Consider the following 18,290-nt stretch of genomic DNA (forward strand, 5'->3'; position numbering starts at 1 on the left):
TCAGCCCTCCAGTCCTGGACTAACATAACAGAGGCTGTAGCAAATAAACTATGTCCACTATCAACAAAAAAAATTCAACCCCAACTCTTCCAAAAGACAACCATGGTTTACTAACGAGCTTCGAAAACTCAGAGTCTACGACAGAAAGAGTAAATAGCGTAAAGCACCTTGCCCCAGCACCCTCTCTGCCTACAAGCTCGCTCTTCACTACTACAAGAGCTCCACCCTAAAATCAAAAAGGGACTTCTATGCTCATAAGATCCATGACCTCATCTTCGACGCTAAAGCCCTTTTTGCATACGTATCCAATTTAACACAAATCAACGCTCCAGACATTCCACTCAACCAAGCTCAATCAAAAGCAGAAGAGTTGGCCCTCTTCTTCCTAAATAAAGTCACTAACCTCCTATCACAGCTTCCCTCCTTCACCACCTTGCCTTCTAGTGCGTATCACCACCCCAACAAAGACATATCTCTCAAATCTTTTGAACCTATCACAGCCTCAGAGATCCAAGCAGTTTTGAAGAAAATGAAACCTTCCTCACATCCCTTCGACCGAATCTCCACTAAACTGCTCCTACTAATCCCCGACACCATTTCCAAATCACTGGCTGACATCATTAACTGTTCTTTATCCCAGGGAATCTATCCAGAATATCTTAAACTGGCCTCCATCAAACCACTCCTAAAGAAACCAAATCTGGATCCCAAAGATCCTAATAGCTTTCGCCCGATCTCCAACCTTCCATTTATAGCCAAGGTCATGGAAAAATTAGTCAATACACAACTATCTGATTACATCGAAAACCACAAAATTCTGTTCCCTACCCAATACGGATTCCGAAAAGCAGTAAGCACAGAATCCCTACTCATATCCATGACAGACCACCTCATCATGGGCCTCGATAAAGGTCACTCCTTCTTACTGATTCTCCTGGACCTCTCGGCTGCATTTGACACTGTTAACCACTCCATCCTCCTAAACCAGCTGTCAAACATCGGAATAACAGGAACTGCATTGGCCTGGTTCAAAACATTCCTTGATAACAGAGGCTACAAGGTTAAAATCCACAATAAAGAATCACACCATCATCATTCCCACCATCATCATTCCTCCCTAGGAGTTCCCCAGGGTTCTTCCCTATCCCCCATGCTCGTCAACATTTACCTTCTTCCACTATGCAAGCTGTTAACCAAAATGAACCTAAAACACTTCTTATACGGCGATGATGTCCAGATCGTGATCCCCCTTAAAGAATCCATCACTAAAACTCTTGAATTTTGGGAAAACTGCCTTCAAGAAATCAACGGCTTCCTCACTAGCTTAAACTTAATACTAAACTCTTCTAAGACCGAACTCCTTCTCATCTCCCCGGAAAACAGTACTATCACTACGAACACACCAGCCAGCCTTCACATCACCCAAGCAAGAGACCTAGGAGTTATTATTGATAATCGGCTAAACCTAAAATCATTTATCAACCAAACAACTGTTTCCATAAACTACATGTCCTGAAAAGAATAAAACCACTCCTTCACTTTCAAGATTACAGAACGGTTCTGCAAGCTATAATCTTCTCTAAGATAGACTACTGCAACTCTATCTTATTAGGTCTCCCCTCATCTCACACCAAACCTCTTCAGATGGTCGAAAACACGGCAGCCAGAATACTGACAAACACGATGAGAAGAGACCACATTTCTCCCATCCTTAAAGACCTACACTGGCTGCCAATCCACTACAGAATCATTCATAAGTCCATTACCACTATCTATAAAGCCATCCATCACCATGTTCCACTCAACCTACAAATCCCATTCAGAAAACATACTTCCTCCAGACCCATTAGAGAAGCTTACAGAGAAGCACTACATGTACCCCATGCCAAATCCTCTCAACATATAACATTTAGAGACCGGGCTTTCTCTACAGCAGGACCATCGCTATGGAACTCCATTCCACCGGATCTTCGTCAAGAACCGTGCCTTCTAACATTCAGAAAAAGGCTTAAGACATGGTTGTTTAAACAAGCCTTTCCAGACCCCAACTGAATCTCAATGCAACGACAACCACAGTCAGACATTCTTAGAACATTGTAAATAACTGCTCTTTCTGTTAAACTCCTTTAGACTTTCCTCCACCCAGTTTGAATATCCTTGTTTTATTGTAACTTCAGTTTCTCTTCACTTGTTACAGTTTAATATATTTTCATTTTACACCCCCTGTTAAATGTAAACCAGCATGATGTGATTCTTATCTTGAATGCCGGTATAGAAAAATGCTAAATAAATAAATAAATAAAATATATATCTATTGGAAAAATTACTTACCTGATAATTTTGTTTTCCTTAATGTAGCAAGATGGACTCAGGACCAGTGGGTTTATGCTCCCCTGCCAGCAGATGGAGACGGAGCAAGCTGATGTCACAGTATATATAGCCCTGCAGTGTCCCAAGCATGCCAATATTCTCTTCAAAAGCAACTTTGGGCAGACTAGCAAAAAACGATTAAAAACAGGTAACCAGAAGTGTACTGAACCAACCATAAACACTGAACTCACATAAGATTCTAGGTACCCCAAACTAAGGACCGGATGAATGTGACCCTTTTTATAGGGTGACTTGATGAATTTAAATATTAGTTCCCATTTACGCTGCAGAGTAACATTAGGAAACTTCAATTACCCAAATATTGACTCAGTAAATGTCACATCATGATATGCTAAGGAAGTAAAGTTTCTAGATAAAATAAATGACTATTTCATAAAGCAGCTGGTCCAGAAATTGACCAGAGGTGGAATTATTTTAGACCCAATTCTTAGTGACTTGTAGAGTTTGGTGCAAGAGGCAATGGTAGTGCAGCTACCTGGCAACAGTGATCATAACGCAATCAATAACTGGAGGAAGGACATTAAGGAAAACTAGTGCTCTAGTATTTAACTTTTAAAAGGGAGACGTTGAGGAAAACAGAATTCAACTAAAAGATGTAGCTGCAAAGGTTAAGAATCTATATCAGGTGTGGACACTGTTAAAAAATACCAACTTTGAAAGCCCAGACTGGATGTATTCTACACATTAAAAAAGGCTGAACAACTGCCAGCATGGTTAAAGGAGAGGTGACAGAGGCTATTATAGTCAAAATAATTTCTTTCAAAAAAATAGAGAAAGGATCCAAATGAAGAAAATAGGATAAATTATAACAGTGGCAAGTTAGGTACAAAATATTGATAAGGCAAGGCAAAGAAAGAATTTGGCAAAGAAGTTTGCCATAGAGGCAAAAACTCACAATAAAACTTTTTCAAATAATCTGAAATAATAAGCTTATGAGGGAGTTAGGTTGACCATAAGATGATCAAGGGGTAAAAGGGATACGTAGGGAAGACAAAGTCATAGCTGAAAAGACTAAATTAATACTATGCTTCAGTGTTTACGGAGGAGGATGTTGGGGAAATACCAGTGCCAGAAACTGTATTTAATAGTGATGATTCTGAGGAATTGAAACAAATCGTAGCGAACCTGGAAGATATAATAGGACAAACTGACAAATTAATGAGTAGAAAATCACTTGGACCAGATGGTTTAAAACCCAGATTTCTGAAACAACTCAAAAAGGAAATTGCAGCCTATTACTAATCATTTGTAACCTATAATTATTACTAATAATTTGTAACGTATAATTAAAATTATCTACTGCCCCTGAAGATTGGAAGGTGGCCAATGTAACACCAATCTTTAAAAAGGGCTCCAGGGGTAAACCAAAGACCAGCCAATCTGACATTGGTGCTGGGATAAATTATAGAAACTATTCTAAAGAACAAAATTACAGAATATATAGGCATACATGTTTTAATGGGACACAGTCAACATGGATTTAATTGAGGGAAGTCTTGTCTTACCAATCTGCTACATTGTTTTGAAGGGATAAACAAACAAGTGGATAATGGTGAGCCATTGGATATAGTGTATTTTGCCTTTTCTGAAGACATTTGACAAAGTCAGTCATGAGAGACACCTGAGAAAATTAAAGTCATGGGACAGGAAGCGATGTCGTACTGTGAATTGAGAACGGGTTAAAAGACAGGAAACAAAGAGTAGCATTAAATGTTTAGTTTTCTCCATGGAGGAGTGCCACAGGGATCTGCACTAGAATCAGTCATTATTAATATATTTATAAATGATATAGAAAAGGGAACAATAAATGAGGTGATCAAATATGCAGACACAAAATTATTCATAGTTATTAAATCACAAGTGGATTGCGAGAAATTGTAGGTGGACCTTATGAAACTGAGCATTCTAACAGCAGATAAAATTTTGTGGATGAGTGTAAAGTGATACATGGAGAAAGGTAATCCAAACTTCAGTGCTGGGAAAAATAGTGGAAACTATTCTCAAGATCAAAATCGTAGAGCATATAGAAAGACATGAATTAATGGGACACAGTCAACATGGATTTACCCAAGGGAAGTCTTGCCTAACAAATTTGCTTCATTTTTTTGAAGGGGTTAATAAACATGTGGATACATGTGAATCGGTAGATGTAGTGTATTTGGATTTTCAGAAGGCGTTTGATCAAGTCACTCATGAGAGGCTTCTAAGGAAGCTAAAATGTCATGGGATAGGAGGCGGTGTCCTTTCGTGGATTACAAACTGGTTAAAAGACAGGAAACAGAGAGTAGGATTAAATGGTCAATTTTCTCAGTGGAAAAGGGTAAATAGTGGAGTGCCTCAGGGATCTGTACTTGGACTGGGGCTTTTCAATATATATATATATAAATGATCTGGAAAGGAATACGACAAGTGAGCTTATCAAATTTGCGGATGATACAAAATTATTCAGAGTAGTTAAATCGCAAGCAGACTGTGATACATTACAGGAGGACCTTGCAAGACTGGAAGATTGGGCATCCAAATGGCAGATGAAATTTACTGTGGACAAGTGCAAGGTGTTGCATATAGGGAAAATCATCAAGGACACTGGGCACCACCCAGGACTGGTCTCACCACGGATGGTAGAGGCTGATCAAGGAGACCCCCCACCACTTGAAAGTTCAAAGGAACCTGAAGGGAAAAGACCCTCTGCTGTTGCCGTCCTTCCTGATGACTCGCTCTGTAATGCCGACTACACTCTGGAGGATATTCCAGAACTGGATAGCAGGGTACACAGCTCCATCACCATCCAACACAGTTCTCTGAAAGTCTTTGGTCATAAGATTACATTTTGGGGTAATCACCCCATACATTTCTTCAGCTTGCTCTGGTATAATTGCCATACACCATTCCTTATGGTGCACTGGTTGGCAGGACAACGTAGGCCTCCGACGGCCCAATGACATGGAACTGGTAGATGCAGTGTCCACAGATCTTGATCTGCCTTGATTCAAACGAGGAGCAGGAATTTGAGTTGCACAAGGGGAACTCTAATTGGGGTCGATGGCTGCATGATCTCTGGGTCTACTGATTTCACCGACTGCTGGCCTCACCCAATCACAGAGAGTATCATTCCTGTTTCCAGCTTTCTTTGTACCTGGACCTCTGTTTGCCCGGCTGCTCACAACAACAAGCACTAGCTTCCTCCCACAGAAAGGATTCATCCCTGGGGTACTAATATCGGAGGGGACAAGTAGAGGAAACAGTCCTAGATATCACATTCAAGAAAAGGGTTACACAGATAATGACACAAAACACAAAGAGATGATGCTTTTCAATCTTATCTATGCCCTACACTTCTTGATCACGTTGGGATTACCATGGTGGAAATATCAAGTTCAACCAAAACTTCATCAGGTAACCTTTGGTTCTATTTTCTGTTTGCAGAATTGTTTTTCTCACCTGAAACAGAAAGGCTGAAACTCAGGGGGTTCACTCAGGTATCAGAATGCTATACAGCGTCTAGCTGTTAGGCTAAAGTCCTCTGCAACACACGCACACAAGATTTATGTTGCAATAGTGGTTTTATTAGGAATGCGAACAATAGAACAGTTCCTGATTTATGCACTGCAGGCAGACTTAAAGAGATAGTTCACAATAAAGGTGAATCACAAGTGGGATTCTACTTCTTGTCCCCTCAGATATTAGTACCCCAGGGATGAATCCTTTCTGTGCGAGGAGGTGGTTAGTGCAGTTAGTGTAGCTGGGTTCAAAAAAGGTTTGGAGAAGTTCTTGGAGGAGAAGTCCATTAACAGCTATTAATCAAGTTTACTTAGGGAATAGCCACTGCTATTAATTGCATCAGTAGCATGGGATCTTCTTAGTGTTTGGGTAATTGCCAGGTTCTTTTGGCCTGGATTGGCCACTGTTGGAAACAGGATGCTGGGCTTGATGGACCCTTGGTCTGACCCAGCATGGCAATTTCTTATGTTCTTAAGGCTCACTTCGTCCAGGTAATCAGTATGTGTCTTTGTACAGTAGATTCTCTTCAATAACAGTACACAACATGATTAGGAACAGGACATTCAAAACTTCACAGTGCAATATAATATTAACACATAACAGCGGCAAGAACTCATTAATCTACTCCAGGATCCCACACCTTTTTTGGGACGCCACACTATCTAAATGCTAGGAACACAAAACCAGGTGTCCCAACACTGCTTTTAAATCCTCTTGAGGACCAACCTGAATCCTCAGGGGTGGGGATATATCGAAGGCTAACTTTAGTCTAAGGCTAGCTTTCTCCGAGCCCTTCTGATAGCTCTGTATACAAGGCACCTACCATGGACTGTATTTAGTGAAGAGACTTAGTGTGACACTAACATCACAGCACTGAAGTCTGTTCCAGATACAATTCCAGCAGAGAGACTTGAAAAGGTTTGCAACATGCTAAGACGACATTGGAAATTCACAGATGATTATGCTGCATTTAGCAAGTTGTTAATTAACAGCAGCTGGTCTTGAAACACTGAATTATCAAATCGACATATAAAGTAGCATCAACAATAAGAGATCGAGTCTCTTCACTAAATACAGTCCATGGTATCAATGCAAGAATAGTTATGAACAATATTTTCCCCTGAGGAAACCTGGACGACGAAACAGAGGACTTTGCAGGGACAGAGAGAATACAGGATATAGCAGAAGGAGAACAGAGACTACAGAAACATCATTTGAACAACAGTCCTGTGAAACAATTACAACGTATTCTTTCTTGTGGACCGAGATTCAACTGTATCCCCTTTTTAATGAAGGTATCTTCCCTGTGACTCATTTGCAATTCACAAAGAATCTTTCTTGAAGTCCAGCTCTATTGCAAGTGGGTCATTATTTCATCACAAGCACTTTGTATATATTTTGACAATGTTTTATGTCGATATCTATACATGTGATAAATGCCTAACACTACTGAGAGTTTAGAAGCAGTGTGAATGAGGAATGATTGACTAGGGCAATTGATATTATATATATGTGTGTGTTATTGTGCCAGTTTTATTTTTTGAATTATTTTTTGAATAGTTTTGATATTCTTTGCCATTGTGTAATAGGGCTCGCAACATTAATCATCTTTGAAATAATTTAAAACATTAGTGGTGTTACACTATTTATGTTATTGTTTTGTATGTGATTGGGGAAGTGGATAGTAAATGAATTCCCTGAAGCAATCTATCTAGGCAAAACAAGCTTGTATCAGGAACAGCTTGAAGCTAATATTCAAGGAAATAGCTGATTAAAAAAGGTCCTTTGTATCTTTTAGATTGATTTTTTTTTGTCTAAATGCTTTATTTTGGTAAATTGATGCTATCCGAGATCCCCCAATATAAGTAGGAAAAGAAAAGATAAATGTTATGAAATATTTATAAAACAGTTTTTAGTCATTTTATATATGTGTGTGTGTGTATATATATATATATATATATATACATATACACACACATACATATATATATGTATGTGTGTGTGTGTGTATGTATATCTCTCTCTATATATGTGTGTGTGTATATATATATATATATATATATATATATATATATATATATATATATATATATATATATATATATATATATGTAAAGTAATATACCACTTTGTTGATGGGTCCACCTGAAGACTAACTTAACAAAAGGGGACGTTTCCCCAGATTAGCTAATAGACACTACATACTTTTTTTGCACATTTGCTCTTTTCCATCCTCTAATCATTTTACTGTGTCTCAGTTTATGATGATAAAACAATTTGGACTACATAAAGCACTAAATATTTAAATTATTTAATTGAATTGACTTGTGTGTGTATATTTTATATTAAGTCTTGTTAGTGTTTAAGTCATGTTAAGGGTTTTCTTCTTATCCCTTGCCTTCCTGTCCCTTAAATTTTAGTGTTAGTAGAAAGTGTTTATGGTAGGAATGGTTTGTTAAATTTAGGTATTTTATTGATTTTTATTGTATTTGCTTTTATAGGTTTTGATTAATGTTATTATATTATTTTCTGTTGGATGTGGATGTTTTAATATGTACACCGATATGATATCCTTTTTGAATACCGGTATAAAAAAGTGAATAAAAATAGTGAAAAATCTCTTATACATGTCTGCAAACAATTCTTAAAAGTCCCAGCACTCTCTTTTAGTAACAGTCTCACTAGTATATATGACATTCAGTTACATTTTTTAAATTTCAAGCTGCAATAGTGTAAAGAGATACAAATATCAGAAAACCATATTGGAAGCACTAAACTTGACAGAAGTAGCTGTAAATGTTTCAACGTGTTCTATCACTTCTTCTCTTGATCAAGAGCTCCTAGTAAAGGCACATGGAGTTATCCTGAAGTGCACAAAACTAAAGCCAACTAGTTCTGATAGGTCAGTTCAGACAATGACAACAAAAAACAGCATTTACACTTTTTCATATTTATTTGTGGGATCATCCTCAGTTTAGACATGAGGTAGATTCTTTGAAAGAGAGAGCTTACCAGCAATTCTAACACTTGAGTATTGTGTGAATTTAACTAGATGTTTCAATGGATGATTAACAGACTTAACAGTGAACATATTCAGGTTAAAATCGATCATATATAACCTCTAAACTGCATATCATCATCATCATTACTGTTTACTTGTTTCATGCTTTTACAAACAAGGATTTCAAAGCATGTTACAAGGGTTGAAGGATTACATTCTTACACGAGTGAAAATAGGCCATTAGGTTAATATTAAAAAATAAGTCAAGTCTCATACTTACATTCTATGAATGCTTTGCAATAGCCAAGGAACGATAACAAGAAGAACAGCGCACATAACAGGTCTGCTCTGCCAACAATGCCAGCAACCTTAAGGGGGGGAAAAGGATTTATAAGCAGCACTGACAAGAAATTAAACATAGTAAGATCTAGACTCCAAAAGGCTTCATTGCTTTATAGAAGACAATTTTCAAATGTATTTACCCAAGTAAAACGACCTGATTTGCAAGGTGCACATGAGGACCTGTTTTCAGGAAGACTCCACCTACAAGCCTCGTGTGGGTGCTTCTGCACCCGCAGTCCCTGCCAGGTATGAAACCACTCACAGAGTTTGCAAATGCAGAGTGACAGGGAAAGGGGTGCAGATTTATACTCGCTGAGTCCCAGATTTCCAGTGGAAGACTCCCCCTTTGAAAATGAGTTTTCTATAAAGTGCCCACACAGTCCTTCAAGCCACATGGGGTGACTGAAAATAGCTACTCCCACGTTTTTTATTTTTTTAATTCTTTCCCCTCCCTTTTATTCCTTTGGTGGTCTCATTGAGTTAGTGTGGTAGATAAAAACAGTTTTGAAAAATGCACTAATCTGCCTGTTAGAAATTGTGCAGGTTACTTTATTTCAATACATTTTATATTGTTTTTTTTAAATGTGATAAGTTCTTTATTATCCTGTTTACCTTGTCTTACAAAATTATATGAATAGTTGCGGCATACCTGCATGCACACACACGCACGCACATACACAAGTTGACAATCCTGGGTTAATACATTTTTTTGTCTAATTGATGTTCCTATATCATTGGCACTTATGATTCTCATGTTTTTTTTCCTGTGGTAAAGGGAGAAAGACAACCTGCGATAGCAAAGCAGACAGCCACAATATGCGTAGAGTGAACAAGTATTCCTTATCTGCTGACAGATTCTGTTTCTATACACGCATCGCTGTTCACTATTTTCATTTATAACCAAACACAATTTCTATTACTCTGTAGTTCTCCCAGAGGTTTGTCCTCTTCTATGTTGGGTTTTTTTTTTTCCTAGCAACTTTGAGGATTTATTTATTTTGGAAGGCTGCACTCAACCTTGCATCGATACACAACTTGACATAATAATGTTTGCATACATTCCTTTCATGTACTGAAGTTTTTCCCTGTCCCAATTTTTGTACCGAACAGACTATTTCCTGTTAAACCTTTGGGATGTGAAGAGCTGCGTCATTGACTTGTCATTACTATATTACACCCTTATAAAACGCAGAGCTATGGGACATCAAGGCTGAACTGAAATTTCTTGCTGACATGGACTGGCAAGTAAATGCAAAATACTTTAGGCCCTTCATTTGGCGACTTGGAAGCAGATACAGAAAACTACCAAACAGGCAGATACGTGAAGCACGGGATACTTACACATTCGGTGTGCACGGGGTGCACGGCAAATTGCAAAGCAGCAAGAAATGAGGCCTTTGGAGCAAGGTCTACCCTTCTTCCTTTACTATTGTACGTCAGGCCTCCAAACAATATCGAGAAGACATCAAGCATTAGCACAGAAACAATACAGTGCAGTATTATATTGACAACATGAAAGCCGACAGGGTGGTAGCCTCCAGCTAAAATGTAGTTAATCCTGCAGCAAGACAAAAAAATCACATCCATTGGTAATTTGTGGCATGCAACAAGAATAAAAAGCAGCCACTGCTGCAGAAAGGCATCGAATGCTAAAATTAGGATCCAATAAAAAGTAATGACATTGAAGTGTAAATCTTCATGTACAAAGTAGCAGGCGTTTTGGTGGGATAATTGTAAATGGAAAAGTCCCTTTGAAAACTGGCCTAAAGTATTGCATAACTGATGTCCAATAACTGCATTATTGGATAATATCAAAAGAACGTCTGCACTCCACCCACATAACAACGTGAGTCTTGTATACAGTCACTCTTTGCTCTGCTTTATTACCAGGTTAAGTAATCTTATTCACATACGGTATATTTTCCTGGGCTATGAGCCAAGTATACATTCCATAACAAACTTTTAAAAATAGCATGAAAATGTACGCGTGCAAGGCAAACCTCTGCGCACCGTGTGCCCTATGTGCCTGAGCTTACCTGCACGACGGGAAGGCAATTTTATAATAGGCCACTTCCTTGGGGGGTAAAGGACTGTTTTATGGAAACGGCTGGGAAAATTAACTTCTAAGAAAGCAATTTTTTCCTGAATGTGAAATTCATTTGTACTAATTCCACACCAATCTGCAGCAATAGCTCAATGCAAGGTATCCCAGCCTGTAAAAACTACAAATATAGAATGCACTATCAGGAAGGGGGAGGGGGATCAGATGAAGTTAACTGGTAGTATATATATTAGTGGTAGTATATATATCATATGCTATGCGGTTTGCTAACTATATGCAGGGTGTGAAAGATCCAATCGCCTGGGGGTACTGGATATTTGCGGTTGTCAAGGAAGCCAGGTCTTCAGCCCAAACGACGAGAGAGGGATACAGCAGTCGGGTGGGGAGAAGGAAAGGGGCGGGGGAAGGGGAGCACGAAGATGAGGGAGGGGAAGTGGAGGGTGAGGGAAGGGGGTTCAAAGACGACGAAGGGGGGGAGACAGAGCAAAAAGACGACAGAGGGACGATTACACTTAGGGTGAGGTAGAGTGGGGGGAGAGAAACCCGCATGGTGGGGTGGGAGGGCGTGTACTTCCCTGGTAAGAAATGCACTTAGTATGTACACCCAGTGCTGCCGCCATCTCCCAAACATATTTGGGGGTCTAGTGGAGGCAGTGGAGGGATGGCAGGACTACATGGCGAATGCACTTCAGCCCCGTGATTAAGTCCTAGAGGAATTTTTCAAACCTTGTATATATGAAAGAATTCTTGAGAAAGTGCAAATGTTTTAACAAAAATATGCAAATGCCATGTTGTGCCATAATAAGTTCAAATTGTTGTGTATTTTGCAGAAGTCAGTGTGCGGCATAGTATGTACAAGGTATACTTCTAAAATTAGGATGAATTATGTAGATACAGGAAAAAGGCATTGGTAATTTTTAAACAAATTATGTTTGGTTATAAATTAAGAAAATGAAAACGTTATTAGAGATTGGACAAAGGATGAGTAAAAAAAACAAACAAAAAAAAAACCATACAAATTAGTGAGAGTGCAGTTTGTAGAGCTGAACACAAGAACATAAGAACCTGCCATACTGGGTCAGACCAAGGGTCCATCAAGCCCTGCATCCTGTTTCCAACAGTGGCCAATCCAGGCCATAAGAACCTGGCAAGTACCCAAAAACTAAGTCTATTCCATGTAACCATTGCTAATGGCAGTGGCTATTCTCTAAGTGAACTTAATAGCAGGTAATGGACTTCTCCTCCAAGAACTTATCCAATCCTTTTTTAAACACAGCTATACTAACTGCACTAACCACATTCTCTGGCAACAAATTCCAGAGTTTAATTGTGCGTTGAGTGAAAAAGAGCTTTCTCCGATTCGTTTTAAATGTGCCCCATGCTAACTTCATGGAGTGCCCCCTAGTCCTTCTATTATCCGAAAGATATCCAAGAATAAAGTATGAGGAAAAGCAAGTGTTTTGGAGGGACAAAGTGATGGAGATTTGGGAGATAAAGAGAATTGTAAAGACATTAAGACATAAGAACAGAAGTGTAATTAAAACATTTTATGAAAGCCGGATCCTAAACATTAGTGCAGATAGGGGCCGATGCAAAAACGTTGCACTGAAAGTGTTCAGCGCCCGCTTTCCTAACGCGCCCCCAGGCACCTCTCCTGGGGGCGCGATGCAATATTTAAATTAGGGCTCGCGCTGTCGAGGAGGCGCTAGGGGCGATTGCGCGCCCCTAGCGCCTCCTCGACAGCGTGTGCCAGAGAGAGGTCCGCTGGTTAAGAAAACGGACGCTGAATTTATCAGCGTCCGTTTTCTTAACCAGCGCACATGCACTGGTTAAGAAAATGGACGCTGATAAATTCAGTTTCCATTCTCCGAACTTGACAAGCATCAGAAGGCGTGTATCAATCAATATTAAAGTGTCAGGTACAATATTAATTTATTCACTCCTTCACTTATTGCCCATTGGTCCTTTTCACTGACGTTTGTGAATAAATTAGTATTCAGTGCCCGACACTTTAACTTTGATTTATTCACTCCTCCTGGTGCCGGTAGTTCGGAGAAAGGACGCTAAATTTGTGAGTCCACTTCCATAACTCGTGCATGTGCCAGGGGTTCAGGAAACGGACGCTTGTCAACTGAGCATCCACTTCCTGCACCCGACTGCCAGTGCTTTTTTTTTTTTTTTTTTTTTAACGAGTTGCTCCTTCTATTTAATATCCCAACGATATTAAGCAGGAGGCAGTACAGAAAAGCAGTTTGCATTTGCATGTGATGAGCGCTATTAGTTTCGCTCTGGTTGCACGCGCGTTGTACTAATCCTCTTACTGCATAAGGGGACTAGTTAGCGTCTATAAAACCCCATCCAACTGCAGGTTATATAGTGCACTCGGCTGAGCGCAGTGGATTGCATCGGCCCCCACATGTTCTAAGGCAGTGCTCTTCATTATGAGGCCCAGGAACCAGTGGCAGCTCCCTGACTCTCATCCCTTCCCCTCCACCTTCTCCAGAACACTTGTCCTGTTTTCTTTTCAGCACTGTGTGGCTCTCAGTGAGTTTCAGCTTCATGATGCCCAAACTCTCGCACTGAGAAAAGAATGGGAGTTCTGGCATCACAAGGCTCACACACACTGGGAGCCACAGGGGAGATGACGTGTGGGAAAAGTGTGAATGGGGGGGGGGGGGAGGAAGCAAGAGAGTATGTGATGGAGGGGGGAAGGAGACAGTTGGTGGAAAAGAGATCGAGTGTGGAGGGAGTAGATTTTGGTTTGAACAGACAGGCCCAGCTGCATCACTGGCGAGGGGTCCCCTACCACCTTGCCCAGGGCACTGGCTGCTCTGTCCAGTGACGGTCTTGGCTCTCACACTAACTTTTTTTTTTTTTTTTTTGTCGTCAAAGTGGCCCCACTTCAAAAACAGCAAAGATCAGTGTTCTAAGGAGTGAAGAAAAAATCAGGAACTGTACGGAAAATCAAGAGACTCATTTTGCTTCCAGTATACATAGAGAAAGGAGAAAATTAATAAAGCAAAAGTCAGGTTAAGCAATCTAAGAAGTTCCATTTGAAATGTCAGGGATTGTGGCACCTGTTGCTGCCAGAGGAAGGAGTGAATATATTTGTGTGTAAGGCCTTTGAGGCGAGGCAGGACATTAATAGTGACTCCCTTCCACAAGGTACTGGGTGAATGTTTGAAGCAATTATCTAACTTTACAACAGTTTCTTTTTTTTTTTTTTTAAGGCCAGCCGAATTATCTTGTCTTGTCAGACTGAACAAATGTGTCTTAACAAGTACAGAAAATCCATCTTACTTTATTGTGACCCTCTGATGGGAAAAAATAACTGCAACAGGATAAGCTCCAGATGGTTCACTTCAAGAGTTGGCAATCAGGAAACTGAGATGACGACATCACTAATGCTATACATTTTAGCCAGAAAAAGCCCGATTTGCTAAATTTTTTCCCCATAGACAAAGAATGAGAAAAAGCCATCAGGGTCTTTGGTAAAATGAATGTGCAAAACACGTCATTTTTTTTACTTGTAAAATGAAAAGATGTATGTGCTATACGTCACTGAAAACTCTCAGCTGAGAGTTTGACGGTCTTACATGTGCAATGTGACTTTTTTCTCTGGAGACTTGCTTTAAAGCTCATTAAAGAAAGACTTACCTGAAGGTAAGTACTGTAAGAGGTCGATATGATTTATGGCTCACATTACTGCTAAGTTTAGTACCCCAGAAATCATGTATCCACAAATCACCAAGTGGGGTTTCTGCTCTGAGATCCTGAAACAACAGATTTAAAAAAAATTATAGAGAACCCCTCTAACGCTATAGATGTCACTACTGAAAGAATTACAAAAACAATCACCTCTTATTACTTCAAGAACTTTTTTACAAAGAATTATCAGATTTATACCCCTTGCCGGGTGATAATGTGTTGAAAAAATGTTTAATGGCTCCAAAAGAGATATTTTATCCAAAACATTGTTTTATGGAGGGAAGGAAGGTTTCATATATTTGTATTATAACCCCAGCTGGGCGATCTCACAGTGTTATAATCATAAACGATCCTCCTCCATCCTATTTTTGATTATGTGTATAACATGCACCAATAGTGAAAAATGTTTTTTTTTTTAAACAAGCTTGTTATCAACAATCGTAAAATTGTATATTGTCCCGACTTATCTGATATCAAATGATGACCCGACGCAGCCAAGTTTCAGATCCAATGTCGGATCTTTCTTCAGGGGATATTTCCTTGTGAATTCATCGTTGGCGAGTCAATTCACCAGAAATTTATATAAGCAGTTGTTAGTCCCAAGTTCGAATCGGCTCACAGCCTTCTGTGCGAGTCAAGAGAGACTCTGCCCAACTAAACGCTGATCTACACTGGCTGGTTCTGAACCTTGGTGCAGAACTGCTGTGCTTCCAATCCAAAGCCGCGCTGCTGTAAACGTCAGTACGTATTCATCAAATCAACGAACCCCAAGCGAGTTCCTCATTTAAGCCTTGCGGAGCTTGTGTCTGTAGTGTGAAAATCCAGTATGCTTCGCGCCTAGCGAGAGAAGCTCCCCGATTGCCACCTCTTAGCGATAGTCGTACCTGATCTATGACAGTCCACTTTAAATCAGAAAATACGTGCCCATTTTGAACACAATGTGTGACCATCTGTGCAGTCAACGTTACTGTGTTTAATTTAGACTTGTCTTCATTCAATCTTGTGAGTGGTCCTGCCTATGTACACTTTGGGACAGGGACAAATGATGGCATAACCTCAGAAAAACCTACCACAACCTAGTTAACTACTCCCTTTATTGCCAGTCCCAGATTTACTATCCAATCTTCTCCCTCTCATTGAAATGAAAATGGCATATGCACTGCTGGCAAAAAAAAAACCAGAACACTGTACTGCTGGTGATCATTCTCTGCATCCTACTCGGATGAAGAAGGGACAAAGCAGCTGGAGGTTTTGCAAAGATATTCCAACATTTATCGCTGGAGGCAAGCAGATAAGAAAGAAAAAAAAAAAAAAAGAGAGTTCTTAGCTTGTACAGAAACTCGGTAACTAAAAGAACCAAGTTAGAAATGTCTTGAATATTACTGTGGCTGTGACGTTGGAAAGTGCAGGATTCTAATGTAAACCGAAGTGTAATGTAAACCGAAGTGGTATGCACTAGTGCATGAACTCCGGTATATAAAAGCCTTTAAATAAATAAATAAATAAATAATGAATACAAAAACAAAATGTTGGGATATCTTTCAAAAAGATATGAAGCATTAAGAACCTAGGCTGCTTCTCAATGTAAATTCACCACTCTTAAGTTGTGAAAATGAGTACAAGTAGTATTTTATTATAGGAATGTAATTACATACCTCAAGACAAACCTTAACAAATCAATTACCTCGATTTACAGAAGCATATAAAACATGAAACGTTACCAAATAAAAGGAAAATTTCCACTCAATCATAGCTCACAAGCAGGAGGGGAGAGGGGACACAAGAATAAAACCTAGGAGCAGGAATCAAAAACCAAATAAGAAGAAAGCTCAAATAAAGGCATAACCAGCTTAACAATTCTAAGAGTGCCATCCTTCTGCCATCTCTGGTCTAACTTACCCTGGATTGTCACCCCAAAAACTGGAAAACCCAGCTTCCTAAATCCCCCAAAAAAACTAAGCTGAAGTGGGTAACAGAAAACACACCTCACATTCTGAAACATTATATTTATTTATTACCTTTATATACCGACATTGGATCTGAGATATCACACGGGTTTACATTCAGGTACTGTAGGTATTTCCCTATCCCCAGAGGGCTCACAATCTAAGTTTCTGTACCTGAGGCAATGGAGGGTAAAGTGACTTGCCCAAGATCACAAGGAGCGACAGCAGGACTCTGAACCCTGGCCTCCTGGTTCATAACCCACTGCTCTAACCACTAGAATATTCCTCCTCCCTTATAGAGACAAAGTAAAAAAATCTGAAACCAAGCGCTCTCACCTCTTGGTGCATTGTCTTAAACAACTTTCTTCTTTCCTGTGTCATTCTGGAAAGGTCTGGAAAAATCCAAATCCTATGACACAAAGTGCTTGTTTGTTACAGCAAAAACAAGACAAGACCTATCATCATGTTAAAGTCCTACTAGAACACAAATGAATTTGACCGATGCAAATTCCTACAACTTTGCAGTCGCTCCTTTCAGTTATTTCCTAACAATTTCCTTTATTTTCTCATAGTCTCCCTCTTGAAAGTTAAATGCTATTATACTAAACTTCCTTAGTCCTCCCAAGTCAAGTCAATTTGATCATGTTATAGTCACTGTTGTCAACAGTATTACCTCTCACACCAAATCCTATGTTTCACTAAGGAATATTCTAAAATAGCTCCCCATCTTGTCTGCTCCTGTTTCAGCTTCTCCATGAAGCAGTCATCTATTTCATCTAAAAACTCAACTTCCTTAGCATTTACCCAGTAAATACTGCCTGGTTTCATGTAGCGCATAGTCTATTTATTTAGCATGTCTTTTCATTGGTAGCTCAAGGCAAGTTACATTCAGGTATTGTAGTATATTTGGCATTAAAACCAGTTTCATGAGCTTTTTAATGCTGATGCATTATCACCGCAAGTAACACTAGCCCCGATACATTTCACATAGCTCATCAACATTTTCTGTATATTAGTCTGCATTAGTATTAATGTAGACTACCATGTTAACGTGCATTAAATAATGCAAGCGTAAAAGAATGATAAAGAACAGCAATATGCATTAAACATGTTATGTGTCAGGGGCCTACTTACTAAACTATCTTAAGTCAAACACCTTCAGATTATTTCAGTGAGGTCCATATTCAAAAGCCATTTAGACAGATAACGTAAAAGTTATCTGTCTAAAGGGCAAATGTGGCATATTCAGCCACATTTGCCCTTTAGACTAAATAAAGTCCTCAGCCACTTATCCGTCTAAATAATAGTCAGATAAGTAGTTATTGGGCTATAATATAGA

General features: G+C 39.3%; 1 protein-coding gene across 6 annotated transcripts in view; it reads right to left on the bottom strand.

Annotated features, from left to right (window-relative positions):
* The window catches only part of LOC115082067 (protein O-mannosyl-transferase TMTC4-like), an 84,117-nt gene that overhangs the window by 53,221 nt on the left and 12,606 nt on the right, over nucleotides 1-18,290 (bottom strand). For 4 of the 6 annotated variants that reach the window (XR_003854065.1, XM_029586328.1, XM_029586329.1 and 1 more), the window contains 3 exons: nucleotides 14,955-15,070; nucleotides 10,577-10,793; nucleotides 9,174-9,261 (listed from right to left, as the gene is read on the bottom strand). Coding sequence is in view for 5 of the 6 variants with exons in the window: in XM_029586328.1 (XP_029442188.1) it covers nucleotides 9,174-9,261; nucleotides 10,577-10,793; nucleotides 14,955-15,070 (421 nt within the window). In the remaining variant the exon portion in view is untranslated. Of the gene's footprint in view, nucleotides 1-9,173; nucleotides 9,262-10,576; nucleotides 10,794-14,954; nucleotides 15,071-17,287; nucleotides 17,361-18,290 lie in introns of all 6 variants that reach the window. The other 2 variants (XM_029586332.1, XM_029586333.1) reach the window with 2 other exon arrangements.

This window comes from Rhinatrema bivittatum, unplaced genomic scaffold (assembly GCF_901001135.1).
Source record: "Rhinatrema bivittatum unplaced genomic scaffold, aRhiBiv1.1, whole genome shotgun sequence".
NCBI lineage: Eukaryota > Metazoa > Chordata > Amphibia > Gymnophiona > Rhinatrematidae > Rhinatrema > Rhinatrema bivittatum.